The 23987-nt window shown below is 47.6% G+C and overlaps 1 protein-coding gene across 1 annotated transcript in view; it reads right to left on the bottom strand.

Annotated features, from left to right (window-relative positions):
• Window positions 1-23987, bottom strand: part of LOC144141485 (uncharacterized) — a 140494-nt gene that overhangs the window by 23088 nt on the left and 93419 nt on the right. The window contains exons 9-12 of the mRNA XM_077673041.1: window positions 21631-21780; window positions 9653-9895; window positions 9401-9541; window positions 7391-7432 (exon numbers count right to left, since the gene is read on the bottom strand). Of these exons, the coding sequence (XP_077529167.1) occupies window positions 7391-7432; window positions 9401-9541; window positions 9653-9895; window positions 21631-21780 (576 nt within the window). The remainder of the gene's footprint in view (window positions 1-7390; window positions 7433-9400; window positions 9542-9652; window positions 9896-21630; window positions 21781-23987) is intronic.

Raw genomic sequence — 23987 nt, 5'->3', positions numbered from 1 at the left:
GGGTCGGCATGCCACATTTCCAAAATGTTGTCCAGAAGGTCTGCGGGGATGACGAAAAAATATCCTATTCTCGTTCCTGGGTTGAACTTTTTCTTCACGAGGACGTAGTTTCTGAGGCTGAATGCAGGTGATGTGTTTGCAACCCCTTTGCATGCTGATTTTGCGTCCTTGGAGGTAGTCGATCATGGCGTGTAAGTCTAGTCGGCCCGTTCCTGGGCGGATATGTCGTTTTCCGTCACCACCCCAAAAAATGCGCTGTCTTCATCGCAGTCCAGTGGTGGTGGGCCGAAGAGAGCACGAGACAAGCAGTCGACGTCGGAGTGTTTCTTGCCTGATTTATAGACTATTGTAACGTCAAATTCTTGCAGGCGCAAGCTTCACCTACCGAGTCGGCGAAGGGGATCCTTCAGATTGGCGTGTCAACACAGCGCATGGTGGTCTGTCGCAACCTCGAGCGGTCTGCCATATACGTATGGGCGAAATTTTGAAATGGCCCATATAAGGGCGAGGTATTCTTTTTCAGAGGCTGAGTGTTTCCTCTTCCTCCGGCAGACCACGGCTGGCTTAGGCAATTATTTTCCAACCGCTTCACCTTTGGACTAGGTGGGTAGCCAATCCTATATAACTGGTGCCCATGAGAATTTTTGTTTTGGCGTTTTCTTCGAAACGGGCAAGCACAGGCGGCCTTTGCACGCGTTGTTGGTGCTCGCAGAATTCCTCCTGTTGGGCGTTTTCGAAGTTGAAAGGGGTGCTATGTTTTGTCAAGCACGTGATTGGCTCTCCGATTTGTGCGAAGTTTGCGACGAAGCGCCGGTGCTATGCGATCAGTCGCACAAATCTTCGCACGCCCTCCTTGCCTTTTTTATTGGAAAGTTCGCCATGGCTTAAGTTTTCGCCGGGTCAGACCTGACTCCCGCGGAGTTGATGATGTGGCCCAAAACATGAGTTCCTCGTACGCGAAGTGGCACTTTTTAGCCTTCAGCGTTAACCCCGACGTACGAATCAGCTTAAGTACAGAGTCCCATAATTTAAGGGGTTCATGGTACCTCCGCGGGAACACCACAACGTTGTCGAGGTACACTAAGCAGGCGTGCCACTTCAGGCCAGCTCGCATAGTGTCCATGTCTCTTTGAAACGTTCCTGAGGTCAAACATAGCGTACATGACATCACCTGGAACTCGTATTGGCCGTCACGGGTTATGAATGCCGTCTTCTCTCGGTTTCTATCGTCCATATCAATTTGCCAGTAGCGTGTGTTAAGATTCATCGAAGAGAAGTACTTCGCGTTGCTGAGGGGGTCAAGGGCATCGCGATTCATGGCAGGTGGTACACGGCCTTTTTGCTGGTTTTGTTCAATCGCCGGTGTCAACGCATAACCTCAATATGCTGTCTTTTTTCTTCACAAGCATGACCGGCGTCCCAGAGTTGCTTTTTGATGGCTGCATAATATCACTGCTGAACAGGTCTTCGCCTTGTGATCGGATGTTTTCGGGATCGTGTGAAGGCACGCGGTACGGTTAATGTTGGGTAGGTTGGGTTCCGTCTTCGGTTTTAAATAATTGCTTCGCCAAGTGAGTTTGACATAAAAAATTCGCTATAGCTCCGCAGCAAAGCCAATAATTTCTTCCTTTTTTTTGCGGTAGCGCCACGTTCACGTTGGAGGCATGCGTAATCTTAAAGACATCTTGGGGTGCGCCTTCAGGTCCGGCAACGGCGATCCCATCAGTTGCTTCTTCCGTTTCTTCCAGGATCGCAATTGCAGCGCCCTTGTTAGATGCTGGGGCTCCTCGGTGAACTTAGCGACCAAAACGTGGAACTTGCTTTACATAAAGCACGCAATGCCTCTTCCGACAGAGACACCGCGGTCGAGAAGCAAACTTTATTCACTTTCTACGATAGCGTCGACGTCAGGGACACCATCTTCAGAGTCGACGGTCTTGCTCGGGGTGACGAGGTGAAGTGACCATGGGTGATTAAAGTAGCACGGTGTTCGGGGTTGGGTTCCGTCGTCATAAAGTGATCGGAAGAAAATGTTGTCGACCTGGTCTGCAAATCAGTTATTGAACTGTTGTCCGTCAAATAGTCCATTCTGGGAATAATGTCGCTGGAGCAGTTAGGCAAAATCATGAACGCAGCATTGTTTGGGTGCCGCCTACTGTGACGCGGGTTGTGCACGGTCTACTTGGCGTTAAGAGATGGCCTCGTGCTGTGCGATGTGCAGCCATCCCATCTGGTAATAACATTCTTCAGCTTAGACGGGACTGGTCCGATCATTACTGAGTAGCGGTCTCCCGTGTCTACAAGGACGACGACATCAAAGCCGTCGGTCGACTACTGGACGACGAATGCCGCCTTCATCGAGTTCGCGGTGCGTTGGGGCGTCGAATCTGAGCTTGTGCATGATGATGTTCAGGCACTCTCCATCGTCGTTGTCATTGTGTTCTCAGCGGCAGGCTCGGTCAGTGCGGTGCGCGCCATGTGGCTTTCGTCGAGTTTGTTAGTTACGTCAGGATTACATCGGGTCGTTCGTCAGAGGGCATGTGGTGAATCGCTGTCTTCGGTGCGTCATTGCGGCTTTGGAGGGTTTTCTATTGCTAGACGTAGAGCAAGTTCACCTCCAGGATTTGCTGCTTTTACTTTCCTCTGTGTGGGCTGAGGCATCTCCCAAGAGTGAAGGCTACGTTGCTTCGACAGTTTGGCGATCGGTATGAGTAAAGCGACGGCGAACGATAGGAGGGCGTTGGACCTCGATTGGTGTTGGGCAGGTGTTCTTCGATTACTGGAGGGCGCTGGCGTACCGTAAGGGGGCAAGCTGCGTCGACGGAGAACCATCGAAAACACAGCCTCTTGTAGCGGCATCGACGGTATGTAATTTATATCGACGCTATGCGGATTTATAATCTGCCGCCAACTAGGACTATGGTGATGATTGTAGAGACACCGATAACGAAGTGGCACTTTCACGCACCTGGCGATGCGTGCTGGCACGTTCGCTCGCGTTGAGAAAAGAACGCTCTGCGTTCACTGTGCACAGCTTAGCGCCGCTCCCGACGGGCGCAAATAAACGCTGAAGATGGGCTCACCCATCCCGTATCATTGGTGTCATAACCCGGGAAGCAAGCCAGCATCGCGGCGAGCCTTCTTCTTGCGAGCTGGATAAGCCTTTTCTTCAGTTGCGACCGGCATTGATAGACTCAAGTGCAAGCGCGGGTCACGGCGGGCTATGAACACGAAGATAATCAGCGAGGTGGGCCAGCTGCTCCCGTCCCAGCAGTTCGACCGTTCGGCCCTTCGTGTCATTCACGGACGGCTCCGAGCAAGCAATTAAGCATTGTCTGCGCGCAACGCCGAGCTCAAAGCCCACCTCACCGACGAACAAGCAGCCGAGGACTACGCTTCTGTCATGGAGTACGAAGAGGCAGCGAACAGCAACCTGGCGTTACTTGAGCATCATGTGGACGTCTTAAAATCTTCTTTAACGTGCCAGACTTCTCCTTCATTGGATGACGCCAAAGCAGGGACAGAAGAGCTGCGAATTCGGGCGGACAAGCTTTGCCTGGTACCCGTGAGTTTGGAGCACGTCTCCCGAAGTTATAACTTCTGCGTTTTGATGGTGCAATAACGCGATGGCAGCCTTTTTGGAATATGTTTTAACATTACGTCCATAAGAACCCCCGGCTGTCCAACACCAACCGCTTTCACTACTTAATTTCGCTTCTCGACGGAGCTGCTGCGGAAGCCGTTGCTGGCATTCTATTTACCGAGTCATCTTGCTCAGATGCCCTAGATGTCCTAAAAATCGTTTTGGAAACGTAAAGCTGATTGAGCAGAAGTACGTTGTTCTCGAACCAAGTTCGATCTGCATCTTTTAAGTGAAAACTAACATGCTGCAGAGTTACTTCGTCGTCCCACGTGTTGAAGATCCAGATGCGCTCCGGCTTCTCCAACCATTCTCCTAAGTCTTCAGTGCCCCCCCGCGGAACGACGGCGGTTCCCGGCAATGCTGCAAGACGCTTGGAGACGTTGCTTCTCGTACTATGCCGGTGGTTCAGCGGTCCTTTTTTGGGTCCTTTTGGGAGGAGGCAAAACTCGGACGGGAATCCTTGCAGTCGGCGGCTGGCTTCTGTTGGAATGTCTTGGCGGCTTCCATGGGTCGTAAGGAGCATAAAAATTCCCCCGCATTTCCCCGAGGGGAAGAATGTGAAAGTGCGAATGCAGGAGTTGAATTTGCGCGGTTCGGTAATGTTCGCGAAAGAGAGATCACACACACACACACAACTACAAAGAAAGAAAGATGCATTTATTCACAGACACCTATTTGTGTTGTCGTTGTACTTGATTGCTAGAGCGGATCTCAGCTTTGAAATTTCGTGTCAGTACTCCTTTAAGCGGGTGCATTAGCCCTTCTCACGCCCGATTCCTGGCCAATCCCCCACGTGGGTATGTGCCATGCACAGACACCTATTTGTGTTGTCGTTGTACTTGATTGCTAGAGCGGATCTCAGCTTTGAAATTTCGTGTCAGTACTCCTTTAAGCGGGTGCATTAGCCCTTCTCACGCCCCATTCTTGGCCCATCGCCCTACGTGGGTATGTGCTAAAGAAATTAGGAACTCTTCTTGGCCAATCGCCCTAAGTGGGTATGTGGTGCGGACGGACGGACGGCGGTGGACGCGTGATTCAGATTACTTGGCCAATCGCCCTAAGTGGGTATGTGCTAAAGAAATTACGAACTCTTCTTGGCCAATCGCCCTAAGTGGGTATGTGGTGCGGACGGACGGACGGCGGTGGACGCGTGATTCAGGGTCGCTTAAGAAGTGCATTCGCACTTAAAAGGGTGCGTACCCAGCACCTTACCAGCTGTCACGTAGCCAACGACGACACAAGGTTACTGGAGCGAACTTGTGCTCCTCCCCGAACAACTCGTAGAATACACAGGCGGCGAAGCAGCAGTCAACAAAGTGACCTTCGCTGGTCACTGCCGGCGGATCGAATGCCGTGGCGGTTGCCCAGGAAGTATTTATCTTTCGGCATGGTTATTTCTCGAAACCTCCATTTAGAAAGAGAACACTGGACATCAAAGAAGAATATGAGATCAAAGAATATTATTTTAGCCTGTGATGGGAGGGCCCAACGCTCTCTGTATCAAAATAAGATAGCCCATGCAGCACTCAAAAGAAAAGAAGGGATGCATGCACTTGGATTGAAGCACTGTTATCGCAGGCGGGAGCCGCCAGATAGTAAGAAAAAAACCGAAGTACACAAACAGAATGCTTGTTTCGCGGAAATATATCTGCCTTTTCAAGGAGGGCCTAAAATATTCGCTAACCCAAAGCATTCTACGCCGCCTCCACGATGAAGGGGATTTGAAATCAGGTAAAAACATAAACTTTACTGTCAGTGTTTTTTTCCGTCTGCTTGTGCCAATTCCCCAGCATCATATAGCCCTTAATTGAAATTATTCCCATCACCCCCTGCCGACCAGACCCTTTAGTATTTGTACGGTATTGTGACGAATGCTACAAGCAAAAGTAAGTAACAAAAGCGTGGCAAGCGCTAGTTGCTTAAACATACTGACGACTAAGACGCTAAACACAGGGGACCAGAAGAAACACGTGAAGGAAACATAGCAGTGTGTCTGGTTCTACGCATTTCTTCTGGTCGCCGATATTTGGCGCCTTAGTTTTTAGTATAGTGCAAACAAAAAATGTTCAGGCTTTATACTTTTGCCACATAAAAGCACGACGCGTGAAATGGAGTTGTGTAAGCCAAGGAGAAAGCTTGAAAGTACTTCTCGGAGGAGGTGCAAAAGCGTTTTTTAAGCCAAATAATTTGCTTTTGATGGACTTCAAATTTTAAAGGCCTGCTTCAGAGCCCTGTACCTTCCTAGTAAGTTTTCCTAATATGTATTCAAATATATAAAAAAATTAAATGGTCGGTCTTGAGGCCCCGACGGCCTAATGAATCAACTTACTTAGGGTAAACGAAGAAAGCGGAGAAGAATACCAGCTTGCACAAATCTCTGGAAAAGTGCTCACAGGTTAATTTACCATTCGTAAATTCCGTTTCATATATTGAAGCGGCCAATCAAGCTTTTATGGGCGCTGCGGCTTCATTGTATGTATCTTTTATACGTGTCGTTTAGTTTACTGCACACTTCATTATCACTTCATTGCGTCAACGAAAATTGAATTGGCGCGACCGCAAGTGTCTTCTTAAAACTAATGCACCTAAAAAACATACAAGCAAGGCTTGTAATACTGCAATTTAGGAATCCCCACCAAGTTTGAGGCAGGGATTTGTAGTGTTAAGCAACTTGAGCACGAATACAGCCTTGCTAATAAAAATTGGAATATAGAAAATTGTTTTTGCAGCATATATTAGGGTGCATTGGAGTAAAGCTATTTTCACATGAAAGTATGTGCCCTATTCCTGAACTCAAGAAGTCTACTTGCTCTGTAAAAACAAACAACATGTTAGAAAACGACGTCGGTTGGTTTTTCTCTTGCATCGTAAGGCCCATTTTGCCCAATACATAATCAGTTGAGCCAGCCGAGGTTTTCTCCTGTTCTGAGACTTGTTCCATTTTCACAACCGCATCCTAAAAACGCCTAAACTGGGGCAGATCTTTCGGGGTACTCTAAACACATACGTAATTACTCAAATAGGCACTCGCGTTGTACATTTGACGTTGCTGTCCAGTAAGCATCATGTATAAATCAATGAAAATGCACATTACGTCAGCTCTGTTGGTCTTAACCTTGCAGCCTTAGGGTATAACGGCTCATTTTTTGATAAAATGCAATTTTTGTTTAAGAGTACATAATATTTGCACTAGAAACATCATTTGCACGTTTGCGTGACGTAAATTATATGAAAACTTGATATTATCTATTTTAAATTTTATTATCATTTTATGGCCTTAGAGTTTGCTATGCAAGAATGAAGGCGTAATAGGCGTCCTTAATTACGGTTAGAATGTTCGCTTTGGTGATAGGCTGTGGTCAGTAAAGTCATTTACTGTGCACCATTTAAACGTCTACCGATTTGGAGACACAAAAATATTTTGTTTGTTTCAAAAGTGTCTTCATCATTTTATTTTTAAGGTATTGTATGTGATTGAATGTATATTTTATGTAGAACTCAACACATTTCCCACATGAGTTATAAAATATCCTCACAATTTTTTTAAAGCTAAAGACGACAAAATCTGGAATGTTTCCCCACAATTCATGTCAAGCCTGCACTTCGGTTACATATAATGACAACATTAGGCGGCAGCATTCAACATTAGTGGAATGTAAGGGACATAATCCACTTCAAAGTATTTCTCTGCCCACTGGTTTCACACGCGTCTAATTAGGACAATGCTAGGAGGTTGCTAATACGTACTTGGTTTTATCACAGGACGCTGGGGGGGATACCCTGCAACTGCTGCAGATCAAAAAGCCAGGAGAGAAAAAGGTCATGTCAAATCTTCGATTGAAAGCACAATTTTAGTTCATTTCTGACATAAATTGTGTGGAAAACTTTTTCCCAGTAAGAGTTCTCTCGTACTGGGAGAAACTTCTTACCGGGTAACAGATATCGTTTGTGAGCCATCTCAAAGCACTAAGTATTTTAAAACACAGTGTACATGCAAGCAGAGAAAACTGTTTCCTTGTAAAAAGTCAATAGGGGTTAGACGCGAGAAAATATCGGACATTTTGTTCCTTGAAGCAGCCTTTCCTTTAGCAGCGTTCATTTCATTACGAATATGAATTGAGCAAATAAGTAACGCCAGAAAGAACCCAAAGGCCGGATTCCACAGCACCACCTACTGTTAGCCGCGGCCACTAGAATTATTTACTAATTCAAGGTACGCAAAATCCACTTTGCCCGTCATCATCTGTAATATGAGCGCATAGAGAATATGCGCGAACGAATAAGAGAATACACCCTAAAACAACACTGTAGGCTCTCGTACCATACATGAGCAGAACCAGCAGTAAGGTTGGCCAAGCCTGCCTGCTACATACAGCTTCCTATTTTCCCTCAAGTGCTGCCCAAAAAGCCATCGCAAGCACGTAATGTCCATGTGTGCGCCTATTTTGTCTTGTTGGTCTTGTCATACCACTAAACTTTTCCGCGGTGAAGTGGACTATTCGGCGCATTTATGTGGAAATGGCACACTCCCATATATTTACACCCTGCTGCTTTGCTTACTACAATGCCTGTTTTACGCCAGTCGCTCATGCCAGCGTCTAAAACCGAGTATTTAAGGGCATTACTGTAATGTTCACCAGCTAGAAATATCTCTCCAGTGAAAACTCCCGGCGTGACGACGGCAAAGTTACACAACCGAAAATTAAGAGATTCCCAACTATATCTTCATCTCTTCCTTAAAAATCCTACGTTCTTCGATGTTTAGTAAGAATTTAGGAATTTCTCGTTGCATGCCGAAACAAAAACTTACTCCAAGGATGTAAACTGCAAGTCGATATTAAGCGAGGCCTAAACAGGATTTCGGGCGTAAAGAGAATACACAGAATGACTAACCCAAATCCAATGAAGTGAAAACGTGAAAACAGCTAATGCTAGATATCTTATACCTGGTTAAGAATTAACCTGTTGGGTTTGATGTGCTTAAAGCGGATATTCTTGTCACACCATTCTGCAGTCCACAAAAATTCGATGGCACTCATATATGAGCGGGTAGTGCAAATATTGGTGAGATATAATTCTGCGAAACATTTTGGTTAACTTCCGACTCAGTTTTCTGTCTTCAGATATAAAGGTAGACTGTATGTTCACCAATTCCCAATCACCAAAAACACAGAGAATTAAGCGCACCAGGGGTGAGCGCAAACTGAAAAATATTGGCTAAGTATAGCAATACTCCCTGAAGCGAAATTTGAGCTCAGCGAGGACTGCAGTCTTCTCGGTTACGGCGCATAGCTACGGTGTCTGAGAGACTGAACACGTTACAGGTGAACACACAAGGGAGGGCGGACTTCTGGCGTTATTTTGTAGCGCATTGCCGCCACCGAAGATGTCTCGCGCTGCCAACGGCCTAACGCCCGCTCCCTAACACTTCCGCCATACCTTTTCTACAAATGAAGGTTTATTGTGATATGCGCAGCGACAACACTCGAAGAAAAATGGCCGGCTTGTATTGCTGCCTGTCAAATAACGAACAACGTTTGGGTGAGATGTTAGGCTTGACATTGCACTTGGAATGCTCGCATGATTTATTTTGAATGATAGGTCTCTCAGGTACACTTTGTGAGCCTGATCAAAAGAAAGTGTAAAGTAGTAACAAATTCACAAAACGTGAGTAGTCAATTACCTGTGTTGAGCGTGTTTTGCTGATGGAAATACTATAACAGCTTTTAATAGCAAAGCTCCCAACATTTGTAGTACCTGAAGTGACACTGCTTGAGCCAACAGCACTGGTACCGCTAGAGCTGAGTCCACCCAAACCAACTGCAGGAACGCTTCCAAGGCCACCCACTGTCGCTCTACCAGTGCCGGCTGCAGCTATTGCTTGTAGGAGGCTCCCTCCTGCACCAGCCACAAAATTCCCGCAAGTTCCCCCCACCATACAAAAGTTATACACGCTCCAACAATAATGCCTTTCGGTTGTTGCTGTTCGAGCATTGTAATCTGAAATACCTCCTGCGGATCCGGTTGAACCAGGTCCACCAGCTCCAATCGGGTATCCCCCACCTGGAGCACCACCGCCAGGACTTGGAACGCTGCCACTTATCTGTCCTTGGGGGTTTCCTTGAAAGCGTGCATGCCACGAAGATGATGAATGGCTAGATGACGAATGGCTAACAGACACAACGGATCCTCCGCTCGGCACTTGGTTAGTTGGGTGTGGGCCTTGCCCAGGCACTTGACCCATATTCCCACCTGTAAGTAAGCCGCATACAGAGTCAACAACAGAAAAATAGAAAAAAATTGGTTGCTCCATAACGCAGTTAGGCTTACAAAATGTACATGGTCGAGACAGGTAGTCACGAGTAGACAAAAATAAATGATAGAGCATCTAAGATGCTATTGACGAGGCTACAAAGGAACAATTAGCGCGTAAATACGCTTAAAAATGTTGTTTATGCTTTGTGAGACAATGATTCATCTGCGGAGATTGGTGCGCAACAATAACCACTGGAGTAAACATAGGTTAAATGGCGAGAATTTTTTAGTTGCACCCATTGGTAGACGCATTCTGGTGTACTGGTGTTTACAAGACGGAGGAAAAATGTATCTAATAGGTGAAATACACAGTGCGGCAGGCAACAACGAGGGACCCGATATTCTGGCCACGAGGGCTAACGTGGATTTATAAGCTCCATAGCGGAGAAAACGCAGGAGATGATAGGGGCAACCGGGGCCTTAGAAAAACATTTTTTCGGAGGGGGCTACCGTTATCGAAGGATAGGGTATTTGCCGAAAGGAGCACTAACTCTGACTCACGAGGTGTCTGGAAAACATTTTGGAGGGGGTTCGTACCCTCAATCTCCCTCTGGCTACGTCCCAGCGGGCACCTCACGGACAGCATGACATCTGCCACATAAACTCGGTGGCTGTGCCTTGTTTCGGCCTCACAGGTCAATGCCATTGAAGAATAATGAGAGAGAGAGAGAGAGAGAGAGAGAGAGAGAGAGAGAGAGAGAGAGAGAGAGAGAGAGAGAGAGAGAGAGAGGACTTAAAGGTTAACCAATAAACTCATTCAAGCATTGCCACCTTCTGCCTCTAACTTACGCGCACACAGCCTCTGCAACCTTTCAAACCCGCATTTTAAGCCAGAGAAGCGATGATGACCTCAGTATTTTCTATGCCAAGGTAATTAAACGCCACAGCGGCATGTCTTATCCTCTTTCTGACAGTCGGTTGTTAAATATATAAATCGTAAATGCAGCAACTCCGTCCAAAAACGCGCCCTCGATGTCGACGTAACGATACCGCGTGGTTTAAGTTAACACCAAAATGTAGATGTCCTCTGCTACTTTTTGCTCACATAACCTATCCTGGACATTACCTATTAGACATTCTCGATACGCATCAAGTTCCACCAACAAGGTAGCAGAGTTTCCCCTCTTCTTGTTTTTTTAGAATTGCATTTTAGCATATAAGTTGCTTTGTATGGTTGCACATTCTTCTGTAACGTTTGCCGTAATCATTCCTGCGCGCGCGTTTTGTGTGGCGAGTCGTGTGTATAAATAGTGTTTGGGCGCTTATGTGTTGACGCGTATTTCTCTTATATAGAATTTAGTGTTTCTACGTAAAGTATCAAGCGAAGCTCGGTACTAGGTTGCCCAATAAAAACTGCATTTTTCACGACGCACCTGCCAGCTTTAGTCTATTTACAACCAATCATTCTGAGCACTGGGAGAGAACACTGTCCAGCTCGCACCATGACGAGCAGCTTTGGCTAGTGCAGCGAGCCCAAGAAGCCGGACGGACTTAAGTGGTCCTGGAATGAGGCCACTTCCCCAGGGCTGACAGCTTTAGATCCACGTTTATTCCTCTCCCTCCTGTAAAATATACTGCTGATCGTTGCTTTTCTAGAAAGGAGACACGTTTGGTTAGGGCTTTACAGCCTAGAAAGCGGTGGGTGGCATGCCTGAAGGTATTCATATTCTTAGGCAGAGGTTCTATGCAGATACGAGCGAACGTTGCCCAAGAAGGGAAGTTGTGGGGATTGGAGGAAGCGAAGAAGTGGGGTAGGCCATTGTCTGCAACAGTGCCCGACCCTGGTGAGATGTCTGAAGGCGCTGAAGTTGGGCTTGTTTGTGTAGTTGGATACGTTCTTCTATATTGTTATATGTGCCGGTCGCGATAATATTGTTAGTAGGAGCGTAGTGGGGCACGCCGAGGGATATGCGGTAGAGCTTACGGAGAGCTGCCTCTAGTTTGGTTAGTTGGGTGGGCGTGGGATGCAGGTATGGCACTGTGTACAGTATGCGGGACATGGTAAAAGCATCTGTAATACGTAGGAGGTGTTGTTCATGTAAGCCAGACTGGCGAGTTCTGACGCGGCGCAGCAGATGAATCATTTTCTCGATCTGAGAGTGTATAGTTCGAAGTGTAGGGTAGGAACTACCGGAGTAGTGATAGGTAAGAGCGAGAATTTTTAGTGAGTGTTTTGGGAATTGGCGTGTTATCAATGGAGATGCGATGAGGTCACGATCAGGGGCTCTGCCTTTCTTGTTCGTTATGATCGTGAGAGCCGATTTGGAAGGGGAGATAGCGAGACCTAAGGTGCGAACATGGTTGTTTATTAAAACACATGCTTCTTGAAGGGTTTCTTCTAGTTGGGCTGAGCTACCATGGGAGAACCAGAGGGAAATATCATCGGCATAGATGGAGTAGGAGAGGTGGGGGATAAAGTCTAGGAGGGGAGGCAGTTGGGCTAGTGCCAGGTTGAGAAGGGTTGGAGACAGGATTGAGCCCTCTGGGGTGCCAGAGGTTAAATAAAAACATGGAGCCGACGATCCCGGGATGCTTAAAGAGGCTGTGCGGTCTGAGAGAAAGGATTCGATATATTAATACATTCGGCTCCCGCAGTTTGTTCGGGCAAGGTTAGCGAGGATGGCCTGGTCTGAAACTGTGTCAAATGCTTTGTGAATGTCAAGGGCTAGGAGGCCGCGAAGTTGGGGGGAGCTTCGGAAATCGTAAAGATCTTGAGAGATCTGTGTGTCCTGTTTCGAAATGTCGCGACGGAAGCCGGTTTGGGTGTAGGGGAGTGGGCAGTGGTGTTCCATGTGCCATTCGAGGCGGGTAAGTACCATGCGTTCGAGAAGTTTGCCTACGCACGAGGTAAGAGAAATGAGTCTAAGATTGTCTTTAGATGCAGGTTTTCCGGGTTTGGGGATAAGAACGACGTCAGAATGTTTCCAGGATGAAGGGATCGTGCCAGTCTCCCAGACATGGTTAAAAAGACTGAGGAGAGATTGTTGAGAGTCTGAGCTAAGATTTCACAGGATTTTGTAAGTAATTTTATCCGGGCCGGGGGTGGTGTTGCGGTGCAGGGAGTCCAGTGCTCGTTGTAGTTCCTGAAAAGTGAAGGCGGTGTCCATGGGCGACGCTGGAAGGGACTGCTCGCGAAGTCTGCTTGTAGGGTGGTCTGCACTATTGGGGAACAGTAAGCTGCGGATAGAGTTGGCGAGGTCGGTAGAGGGCTCCTGTGTGGTAGTACGAGCTTCGGAATCGGATTCATGCGTTGTGTTGCCTGAAGGAGAGTTTTAAGGAGGGACCAAGCGCACTTTGTGCTCATATGGGAGTTTAGTGAATCGCAGAGTGTCCACCAGCTCGTGCTGGCCAATCGATTATCATATTCTTCTGCCTCCTGAGTGAGTAGGCTTATGTGGCACCGAAGACGGCGGTTAGATTTATTTCTGCGCCAGCGCCGCATAAGAGATCGGCGAGCGTCCCATATGTGAAGCAAATGTGTGTCTACGTACGGGGCTGCGAGTACGGGGGCAATGAGTTTGATGTGTTTTTTTATAGTTTTCACGAAGGGGCGATAGCCAAGCGTCAGGATTTCTGGGGTCCAGAGTGGGAGTATTTTCGTCGCGAAACCTAGTCCAATAAGTGAGCGAAATGCGGGCTTGTGACCTCGGGGCTGACCTATGAGAGAGGAGAGTAATTGAAATGATTGCGTGGTCGCTCCCGAGGTTTTCATGTAAGTGCCCCCGTAGGAATGTGAGAGTGCCCTGGTAAAATGCAAGGTCAGGGTTCCTATCTCGCTCGAAAGAGTTGCCTATACGCGTAGCATAGGAAGTGTCGTTGAGGAGAGAGTAACGGCCTTGGAGAAATGCGTCTACAAGCTTTCGACCCAGGGAAAGTATGGATGAGTAGCCCCACATGGTATGATGACAGTTGAAGTCGCCAAGGATGAGGGAGTCCTGGTGGGGATTGCGAGAGCGGGTGAAGAGTGGTTTTAGAGGAGGTGTCGGTTTCCGCGGGTGGTGGTATACGTTGACAACTCTGAGGGTAGCAGATGAGTGAAGGTCGGGTTTCACAAGAATGCCATGAGTGTGAAAATAGGGTGTGGTAAAATATGAGGTGTCAAGTGCCATGTACGTGAGGTGTTTCGGTATTAAAGTGAGAAGAATAATGGAATGGGGGTCTTCAGGGTCACCTGTGTGATACGTGTTGTAGCCCGATACAGCTGGCACGTGGTAGGCTTCCTGAAGGAGGAGGATTTCGGGGGGGGGGGTTATCGTGAGCTTTTATACACGCTTTGAGGGAGTTAAGTTTCTTGCGGAGGGCGCGACAGTTCTATTGCCAGATTATAAAGGATTCCGCGCGTTCATGGTTTGTGAGCAGTACGGGAGGAGCTTGCATTGCGAGGGCGGGGCCTAGCTGATAGGGAACGGGTGCGTTTGTTAGGGTTGCAGAAGGAGTGACCTAGTGCTTCTTCTAAGGCGCCAACTCGCCGTTCAAGAGCATCAAATTTGGCGCATAAGTAGAGGAAGAGATCTTGGACGGTGGTGGGGATAGGTACAGGGGGTTGGTTAGTTGCATTTGTAACTACAGTTGGGGCAAGTGCATCACGCTATGAAGCTGAGGCAGTGATAGGTGTAGATGCAGGCATCAGGCCTCAGGGAGGAGGGAGAAAGCAGGAGGAAGCAAACAGTAGGTAGTAGACGACCTCAGTAGATGCGCTCACGTCGTATAGACAAAACGTGCGGTCGGAGACAGCAGCACGAAGTTCACTATGTGCACTGCGACGACAGTGCAGCTGCCAAAAACAAGGGAATGTGATTGGGTAGCTGGAACAAGCTTGAAACTCTCAAGATATGAAGAAACGTTCCGCAGACCGGGTGCGAAAATAATTGCGCCAGTTCATTAGTGATTTGACACGGCGAAATTTCGGAGACAATACGAGATGGCGTGGTTCAGAGACACGAAAATCACTCGCTTTGGAGCATCTAGCACCAGAGGTCTTTTGATGGAAAGATGTGTTTCTTAAGCTCCAAACTGTGGACGTCCACGGAATCGCAAACGTTATAACCACCCTGCAGTAAAAAAAAACCGGCGGATAACATCAAGCTAGGCAGATCTGCGTCAATAGCCTTATTACACGTCGAGGTCACGAGGTCCGTAGAAAGCCGGGTGCAGTGGCTGTCCCCGAGGAAGTAGTCGTCGCTAGGCGGGCTGATCGGTGCATCCAGTCGGCCCTCGAAGGAACGTGTCGCGACCTCCGCCAGTTGCTTCGGGCGATCAGAATCTTCGTCAGCATTGTGGGCGTGTAGGTCGCAAGGCGTCCGCTCACACACAGCGCGCACGTTCAATAAGTTGTCGGCCTCCATGGTTATCTTGCTGTCACAGGAGGCGCCACGGTGTTGCCTTATCAGATGTCGGCTAAATGAAGGCTTGGCGCTCCGGTAGTCTCAGTAGGAACAACAAAAGGAACCGCCGAGGGTCTGGGATGACCTTTCTGTCTAATTCGTAGCTCCTGAAGAAGTATGGTACAAACTCATCAAAATATTTCCTGCATGCGCTCATCAACTTCCTCAGTTTCCTCGTAATTGCTCTTGATCGCACGCTGGTGTGAGCGGATCTGCTCGGTCGGTGAGCCAGAATCCTGTAGTAGCGATTCCATTGCCGCTACCCCCCTCATGACGGCTTGTCTCACGAAGTCACGGCGGCGGCGTAGCTCCTCCATGGCAGACGGCAGCAAGCCGGGCGACCGGGTGGCTTCGGAACGAGCACGAGCCTCGAGCAGCGCTCGAGGATGAGGCGTCCCAACACAGCTGGATCCAAACGAACACCGAGTCTAGCGTCTCTCGGCGTCTGCGCCGGGTCACGTAGTGTGTGCTCGTGGTTCGATCTCCCGGGTTCGACGGCACCAGGATGTCGCAGAAAACAATGGAGAAAAGGAGTTACAAAGCCTGTCGCCCTACTCCGGTGCGAGATCGAGCGGTGACTTCGACCAGGACGCACTGCTTACCGACCAGCGGGACTACGTCATCACCCAGACCAACTTGTTCAAAGAAGACGGCGAAGAATAGTCCTCAGACGTGAAGCGAGGTGACCGCAGCAGGTGGCCTTTGAGAAGGCTACGCACAAGAAGACGGTGAGTGGCCTGCACCTGTGGTGTCTGGTGTTGGGGGTGGTTAGACAGTGGTACATCATCCGTGGCTGCTGGTCCTTCGCATCTTGGCAGCGGGGGCAGTGTGTTGATGATAATAAAGAGCAGGAGGAGGAATGAAGCTTTATTTTTGATAAGAATAGAAGAGAGTTGGGGCCTGTGACCCTCCGCACACTGCAGTCCGTATTCCGGGACCCCATTGGTCAAGGCCGCCGCTCTCGCCCGTCGAACTAGAACCCTTTGAGACTCCAGCCCTGAGCAATATAGCAGGGCTGCCTCCCATGCCCCTCTGGTAGGGGAAGGGTTGGGGGATAACGCAGGGTTGCTCTGGCGTGCCCACCTTATGCGGAAGGTGTCGGACACCTCCCCACAGTGCAGACACCGCCCATCTGTTTTAGGGTCGAAATGCTTTGCTACTGGAGGGCACATAAATGTGTTCGTCTGCAGGCGCGGCAGTGTTCGCTCATCGACCTTGTTCAGACATTTGCAAGGGGCTGGGTAAAGCCGGTGGTTATCGTAGTAATGTTTTACGATTTCTCTAAACCGCAGAAGTGGTTTGCTAATGTCCGAGCCGGGAGAACAAGGGTGAAGCGCCCGGTGGGTAAGCACTCGGGCAGTCACGTGCGTGGCCTCGTTACCTCTGAGACCCTGATGCCCCGGAGACCACACAATTTCTTTAGGTGCGGGGGTGGCTGGCACGGGCACGGGAGCGTGGTTATAGCCCGATTCTCGAGCTCGTGGCAGTGGGTTGTGTTTAGCCCTAGGGAACGGGCAACTATTTACTATTCCATTCTAATATTTTTAAAAATATACTACTTCTTCACGCGCCAATATAAAAACGGTTTGTCTGTGGTACATGCGCCATGTGCACTCACAGCGACGGATATGAAGTCACACACCACGTCTATTGTGAAGAATCAACGGTGTGCAAATGTGCTCGGCTTAAAACCTTCTCCACTGATCGAAATTCTAATACAGCTAGAGAACCTGAGGACGTGATTGCAGGCAAAACTGTGGAAGAGTTTTAAACGAATGCTTTCTTAGTTACACCAAGGGCTTCCGTTTAAACAACCATTTCATGTCCCCATAGACCGGTTGGTGTGCCGAAAACCTCTTACGACATCTATGGACACACCGCGCGTGGTTGAATAAGGGACTCTATTATGTCAAGGCGGTTACCTGAAAATTGAGAAAAACGAGCAATTCAAGATAAAACGATGCACTTATAAATCATAAATAAATATTGGAATAGTATACCTTCATTTCATAATCCCCGTATTGGTATATATTTAGATCGTTCATAGATGCGCGTACTTGGTGCGGAAAAAATTGTCGCATGCGTTTTATTTTTGTTTTAGATTCTTGTCTTCGAAGGTTAAGAAATGTGGGATGCACTTTTACTGAAGTCTTTGACGTACTTATGACCAGGTTTTCATAGCAATTATTGTCATCAGCAGTACCAGAGAAGTTCTATAGAGATCTGTACAGTAGCCGGCACATCCAGGATAATACCGAACGAGAAAGTAGCTCAGTGGAGATAGACACCCCACCAGTAACGACAGAAGTAGTAAGGAGGGATTTGAAAGAAATGGAAGGGGGAAAATCATCTGGTGAAGATCAGATTACAGCAGTCCTCTTGAAGGATGGCGGGAAAATTGTACTACTAAAACTGGCAAACCTGCACACGGAATGCCTAATGACGACGAGTGTACCGGAATCTTGGAGGAACGCGAACGTCAACCTAATCCATAAGAAAGGTGACACGAAGGGGTTGAAAAATTAGAGGCCCATCAGCTTACTGTCAGAAGTCTACAAGGTACTTACCAAGGTAATCGCTAACACAATTTCTGACACCTTAGATTTCAGTAAGAGCAAGCAGGGTTTCGTAAAGGGTATTCAACAATGAACCATATTCAAACGATCAATGAGGTGATAGAGAAGTGCGCTGAGTACTCTGAACCCCTATATATAGCCTTCATAGATTATGAGAAAGCATTTGACTCGGTCGAAACCCTAGCAGTTATTCAGGCATTACAGAACCAGGAGGTAGATGCGCATTATGTAAAAATACTACGGAATATCTACAATAAGTCCACAGCTACCATCATCCTGCATAAGGAGAACAGTAAAATACCTATAAGAAAGAGCGTCAGACAAGGGGACACACTCTCTGCACTGTTATTCATAGCATTGTTACAAGAAGTATTCAGATCATTGGATGGGGAATAGGTGAGAGTAAGGGCTAATGGAGAATACCTCAGTAACCTCTGATTTGCTGATTACGTCGCCTTGCTAAGTAATCCAGGGGACGAATTGCAAAGCATGCTTACAGCACTGGACAAACAGAGTAGAACCCTCGGCCGGAAAATTGATATCCAGAAAACTAAAGTAATGATCAACAACCTCGGGAGAACACAGCGGTTTGAGATAGCTGGCGAGGCAGTGGAAGTGGTAAGCGAATATATCAATTTAGGCCAAATTGTGACCCCGCATCCCTACCATGAGGCAGAGAGAATTAGAAGGATAAAAATGAGGGGGAGTGCATTCGGCAGGCATTCTCAGATAATGAATGGCAGCCTACCATTGTCGCTTAAGAAGAAAGTGTATGACAGCTGCATCTTACGGGTACTCACATACGGGGCTGACACTTGGAGGCTCACTAAGAGGGTTCAACTTAAATTGAGGACGACTCAGCGCGCAATGGAACGGAAGATGTTAGGTGTAACATTAAAGGACAAGAAGAGAGCGGAGTAAGTCAGGGAACAAATGCGTCTTAAGGACATATTACTACAAATTAAGAAGAAGAAATGGACGTGGGCAGGGCATGTAATTCGAAGCAAGGTAACCGTTGGTCTTTAAGGGGAACAGATTGGATCCCTAGAGAAGGCAAGCGAGCGTGGCAGGGGGCGGCAGAACGTTAGAGCGGCGAATGAGATGAAGAAGTCTGCGGGGATAAATTTGTCGCAGTTAGCAGAAAACCGAAATAATTGGAGAATAATGGGAGAGGCCTTTGTCCTGCAGTGGCGTACAGATGCTGGTGGTGAATATGACTACTCGCCGAGAAAAACAATCATACCAAAATTTATTTCTCACAATTGCTACCACAGAAATATGCTGCAAATGCATGTAGTTCACCTTTTGTGGTTAGAGAGTAGTATCACAATGCGCTGGCTCTCGGAAATGTCAGCATACGTTATTCCACCGTAACATCGATCGCAGCAAATTTGAGAGGTGTACCCATCCTGTACTTTCAAGCAAATAACAGCAAGCGGTTGCGCTCAAACACCAGAATTCCAGGACTTCTTCCTTAACTTGGCATGTAGACATAACTTATGACGCTTCCCACGCAGTTTTAAATTCAGCGAATTTATTGATTTTCATGGGTCCAGCCGCTTTTATTTTGCAAAATAAACAGACAAAACGAAACAAATTAAAGTGCAGGGCACACTTTTCAGCTCATGTAGCCGCGGTCGAACACGACTTCGCTAGGCCGGGATATGTTAGACATTCGACTCTTGTGCTGCTGAAATGTGAGCACCCTGTGCTCCCAAAGCTCCCGAAGGGGTGGAAGAGCAGATGGGAAAACGAAACATGACAACGAGAAATGGAAGGTTGGATTCGGCACAATGTTGCTGCACGAGCTGTAAGGGTGTGTAGTGGCAGATGTGCGGTGAAGGATACGTATGTTGAAGTTTGAAATTTTGTACCACTAGACCACTACGACACCTAATGCAGGCATGACTTAGCAGTTTCCCCTTAACGTCATGAATTGTCAATTTGCCATTAAAAACCTGCTGAGCATGCCACCGAAGCATGTGAAAAATTTAATAGCTAAATGAATAACCCTCGCGGTTTCGATTCCATATTGAAATTTTTAAGGTTAGAAAATGTACCAAACGCTAATTTTGTGGTCCAGATTGGTGACACACCATTACGCTGACTTTTTATATTTAACTGTGAGGAAGTTGGAAGGCATGTGCATAAAGAATTGTCCAAAGTAATGAAGCTGATATTGAAGCCACTAGAAAATGAATCATACGCTTTTAAAATAGGCCTCCATTCTTAAATACACCCACGTAATTACATTTGTTGACCGGGAACAAATACAAAGGAACAAGGCTTTATTCGCCGTCACGGAAAAATTAGGGAATTATGGTTGAACCGGTAGGCAATAAGTGTACCAGGGTGGATACCAAGAGATTGGTCTAGAAGAAGGGGAGCGTCAATGAACACGATGGAGTAATGAAATAGGGAAGTTCGGTGGCCAGCAGTAGATTAGAGCGGCCCAAGAAAGAGGCCATTGGTAGTCAATGGGAGAGGCCGTAGCCCTGCAGTGGGCCTGTGTAGGCTTTGGTTCCAGTTGATCAACAATCAAGATGATTACGACGCAGAAGAAGATGATGATGATGGGCTGTAATGACACCGTAAGATTCTTCGGCCGCTTTCCTCATGGTGTCGAAAAGGAAAAACCCCGTCTGGTAGAGATTTCGGCGCACGTTAAAGATCCCCAGGTGGATCATAATTATTCCGGAGACCTCAACTACGGCGTACCTCATAAGCTGCGTAGTTTCGTAGTGTTAAACTCCATAATTATTCATTCGACTTTCCTAAAAAAATAAACAAAGGCAGTCAGTGCGAAAAAGACTAAAAATCCAATATCTCAGTCAAAAGATCACAGTGCTCTCCGAACGTTATCGTAGGTTTGAATTTGACGCAGTTGAGACGTCAAGTCCGACCCGTTTATGTTCAACAGCTGCGCTCTGATGTCCGTCAACGGTGAGTGTTATAAGGCAGAGTTTTGAGCCACCGTTCACCTTTTCTGCTACATGACGTGTGTGCCCCATGTGACTACCGCTGTAAAATCCCCAGACGGGCGTTTGCTACTACCGACTTACAGCGAAATGCCATGTTTTTAATGTGCAGTACCACAGTGCAGACAAACTTTTCTGAGTCAGCCCAGCCCTTATCCTGTATCCCGTTTTGCTAATACTCCTCTAATTTTCTCTAAATTATTTGTCTCCCCGGTTCACTGTGCCAAACGCAAAGGAAATGACATTTTCAAGTGTGTCCAGCTGTATTTCTTTTTAAAACCTCAATAAGCACAGTTAGGAGTCTTTAAAAGATTAAAAGCTTGTGATGTCTACTAATTACGTGTGAGCGCAAATTATTTCTTCAATACTCCTCAACCTGAATCACATCAGACAAACCATCTGAGACCGCTGGAGCCGTGCCCACTTATACCACCCGCCTCAAAGTGTACTCGGATCAATTAGCGAGTCTCTTCCTTAGTCGTCCTCAAGAAATATTCGTTCTAGACCTGCTTCTATGCCGGTTCCGCCGTTTCTAGAACTGCTCATTGTAGACTTTGTATTCACTTCAAAATTTTTGTTATGCAATAACGACGTTTCCTTTTGTTGCAATGGTGCGCAGTTGTCAACAATTGCACTACTTGAACCAGCTACGCTCGTGGCCCCAGCAAACTTTATACCTCCGCTCGAGGTACCAGCAAAGGAACAACCACCGAAAATTGCAGGCGCACCCATACCATTTCCGACGGAATCTGCTCCAAGATGCACCCCCATGGTAGCTGCTGAATGGTGGGCAGCGCTAGCAGCTGAAAAGGATTGTCCGCTTGACACTTGGCTAATTGGTTGTGGTTGTCCCTCTGGCCCCAGTCTTTGCCCTATGTTGATACCTGCGAGATAGGCATAATCCGAATTAATAAATTAACTAAAATTCGCCAAATCTTTTAGTACGTGAGGAAGAGGATGTACATACGAAAGGTGTGTGCCGATATAAACAGTATCGCGTAAAGGAATGATAATATAACAGAAATTGAGAAACATCACAATGTTGCAACATTGAAATATGTAGTTTATTGTGACAAAAAAATCTGGTATCTCCCAATCTCCCACCCCAAAAGAATAAAAATACTCTTTATTTCGGCCACATGATAAAGTGTTAAACGACGACCTAGTATACACGTTCGTGATGGCGAGCATTCTCTACATACTGGGCCTGTGACAAAGAAAAAAGCTTAAATAAAATCCTTACGTGCGTAAAGCCGCGGGAGTGCGAACTTCGTCGCTGTCTCATGGTCTTCGAAGTGTTTAGAGAACGCAAATGCATCCTGGGCGTTTACCTGGGTAAGTGCGGCACAACACAGTCACAGCACAGTGCGCACGGTGCCTGTGATTGTGCCTTTTCCAATACGCCTGTGCCCGAGTTAGGGATATGGGGCTTGAACTAAAGAGAAAAAGCTGAAATATTTTTGGAGCAGGTGAACCTCCACTGTGCGACCACGTTAGAACAATCCTTCTGTTCTAGGTTATTCTATTAAGTGAACCGCCCCTGGGCACATCCCGCCTAATATATCACTATAGTACTCGCGAATCGAGGCTGTTCTGCGGTCGTCTCGCATGGCCACTGAGGGTACACTTTAACAGCGGAGCTTTCGTTATTGGCCGTGAGTTCGGTATATCAGAAAAGAATGCCAAGAAAATGGCAAGCGCTCTTGAGCGCCTGGCTCGCGGCCACAGCCAGGCGTCCCCAGCTCATGAGTGCCTTTAGCCCCCTGCCCCTGCTCCCTCCCCCCAAAAAAAGAACTGGAAAAGAGAAGCTAGAAAATGCCGAACGCCCGAGCCCGTGCTTCGTGGCGACCGCCGAGTCCCCGGATCGCGCAGTGGCTTTAGCAAAAACAAAGCTGGCGAAAATCCCGGGAAACGAGAAAGGTCTAAGCGCTCATGAGCGCGTGCCTCGTGGCGAACGCCAAGTCCCCGGCTCGCCCAGTGGTTTTAGCAAAATTATGCACCCCTCCGCCTAACGACGTCGGTTGTTGAAGGCGCAGCTTTCTCGTGATGGATTCTTTGGTTGGTCAATCCCACACTGCGAGTATGTGTCATCCTGGAGGTGCGCGCCATTTTTCTAAAATACTCTCGACAACTCTAGGGTGTTGACTCCGTGGAACTAACATTTGAGCTTGGCGTGGAAGGTGGGTATCGCTACCCGCTGCTTGACTTTCAGTGAGCAGTTTTTTGAGTGAGTGCAAGGTTGTGGTGTTACACACCAAGATTTGATGTTAAGCCTAACTTTTCAAACTCGAAAATGGGATGTTAGGCCTAGCGTCTTGTGGATAACATGTTCACGGCACGTTCAGCAACGCCACTCTTATGATGACGAATTCTTTTGTTGTCTGAGTTTCCGAAACCGCTTCGACCATGTCGGAATGGAGCAATCGGATAGACGGCGGCTTTATAACGTGAGGGACACAGGTACGATTCCGACCACTGGATTCGTTTTTTTTATTTCACCTACGGTCATACATAATCATCGACAGAGGTAGCTGGCTTTCGTGCAGGGCGTATTGGCGTACAACGGCATCAGTAAGGACCGTAACGCTTCGCTTCGAAAAATTCCAGCGCTCACAGTAATTGTGGTAACACCTGCTCGCAGCGAGGAAGACATGTCATAGCGTAGCCCCATCGTTCGTTCCCTCTCGTGTAGTAGTGCGAATGCGCTCGGTTCTGCAGAAGAGGCCTCGCGCGCGGCAGTTTCTAAACGACACCCTGCTTGTGATAGCTCACCGCGCCACCAAATTCTGTGGAAGCTATCGAGGACAATTGCAGGCATAGCTAGGAGTGTGCAAATTATTCTCAAGATGACTTGCAGATCCCGGCACCACTGCCTCAAGTCGAGGACGAAGAGCTGGTGGAAGTCTACAGCGATCAGAACGATTTTGCCTCCACCACTCACCGCGAAGAAGACGACGATCTCTTCGATTAATATGGTGACGAGTAGTAGCACCGCACCTATGCAAATACACAGTGATAGTGAAGAAAAACTATTTATCCGGCAATACTCATCTACAAAAGATTCGCCATTCAAGTCCTGCGCTTGAGTGCA

The sequence above is a fragment of the Haemaphysalis longicornis genome, unplaced genomic scaffold (genome assembly GCF_048455015.1).
Source record: "Haemaphysalis longicornis isolate Haplotype H1 unplaced genomic scaffold, Haemaphysalis longicornis Haplotype H1 scaffold_6, whole genome shotgun sequence".
Lineage (NCBI taxonomy): Eukaryota > Metazoa > Arthropoda > Arachnida > Ixodida > Ixodidae > Haemaphysalis > Haemaphysalis longicornis.
Note: the sequence above shows the minus strand (reverse complement) of the source record. Positions and strands in the feature narration are given on the sequence as shown.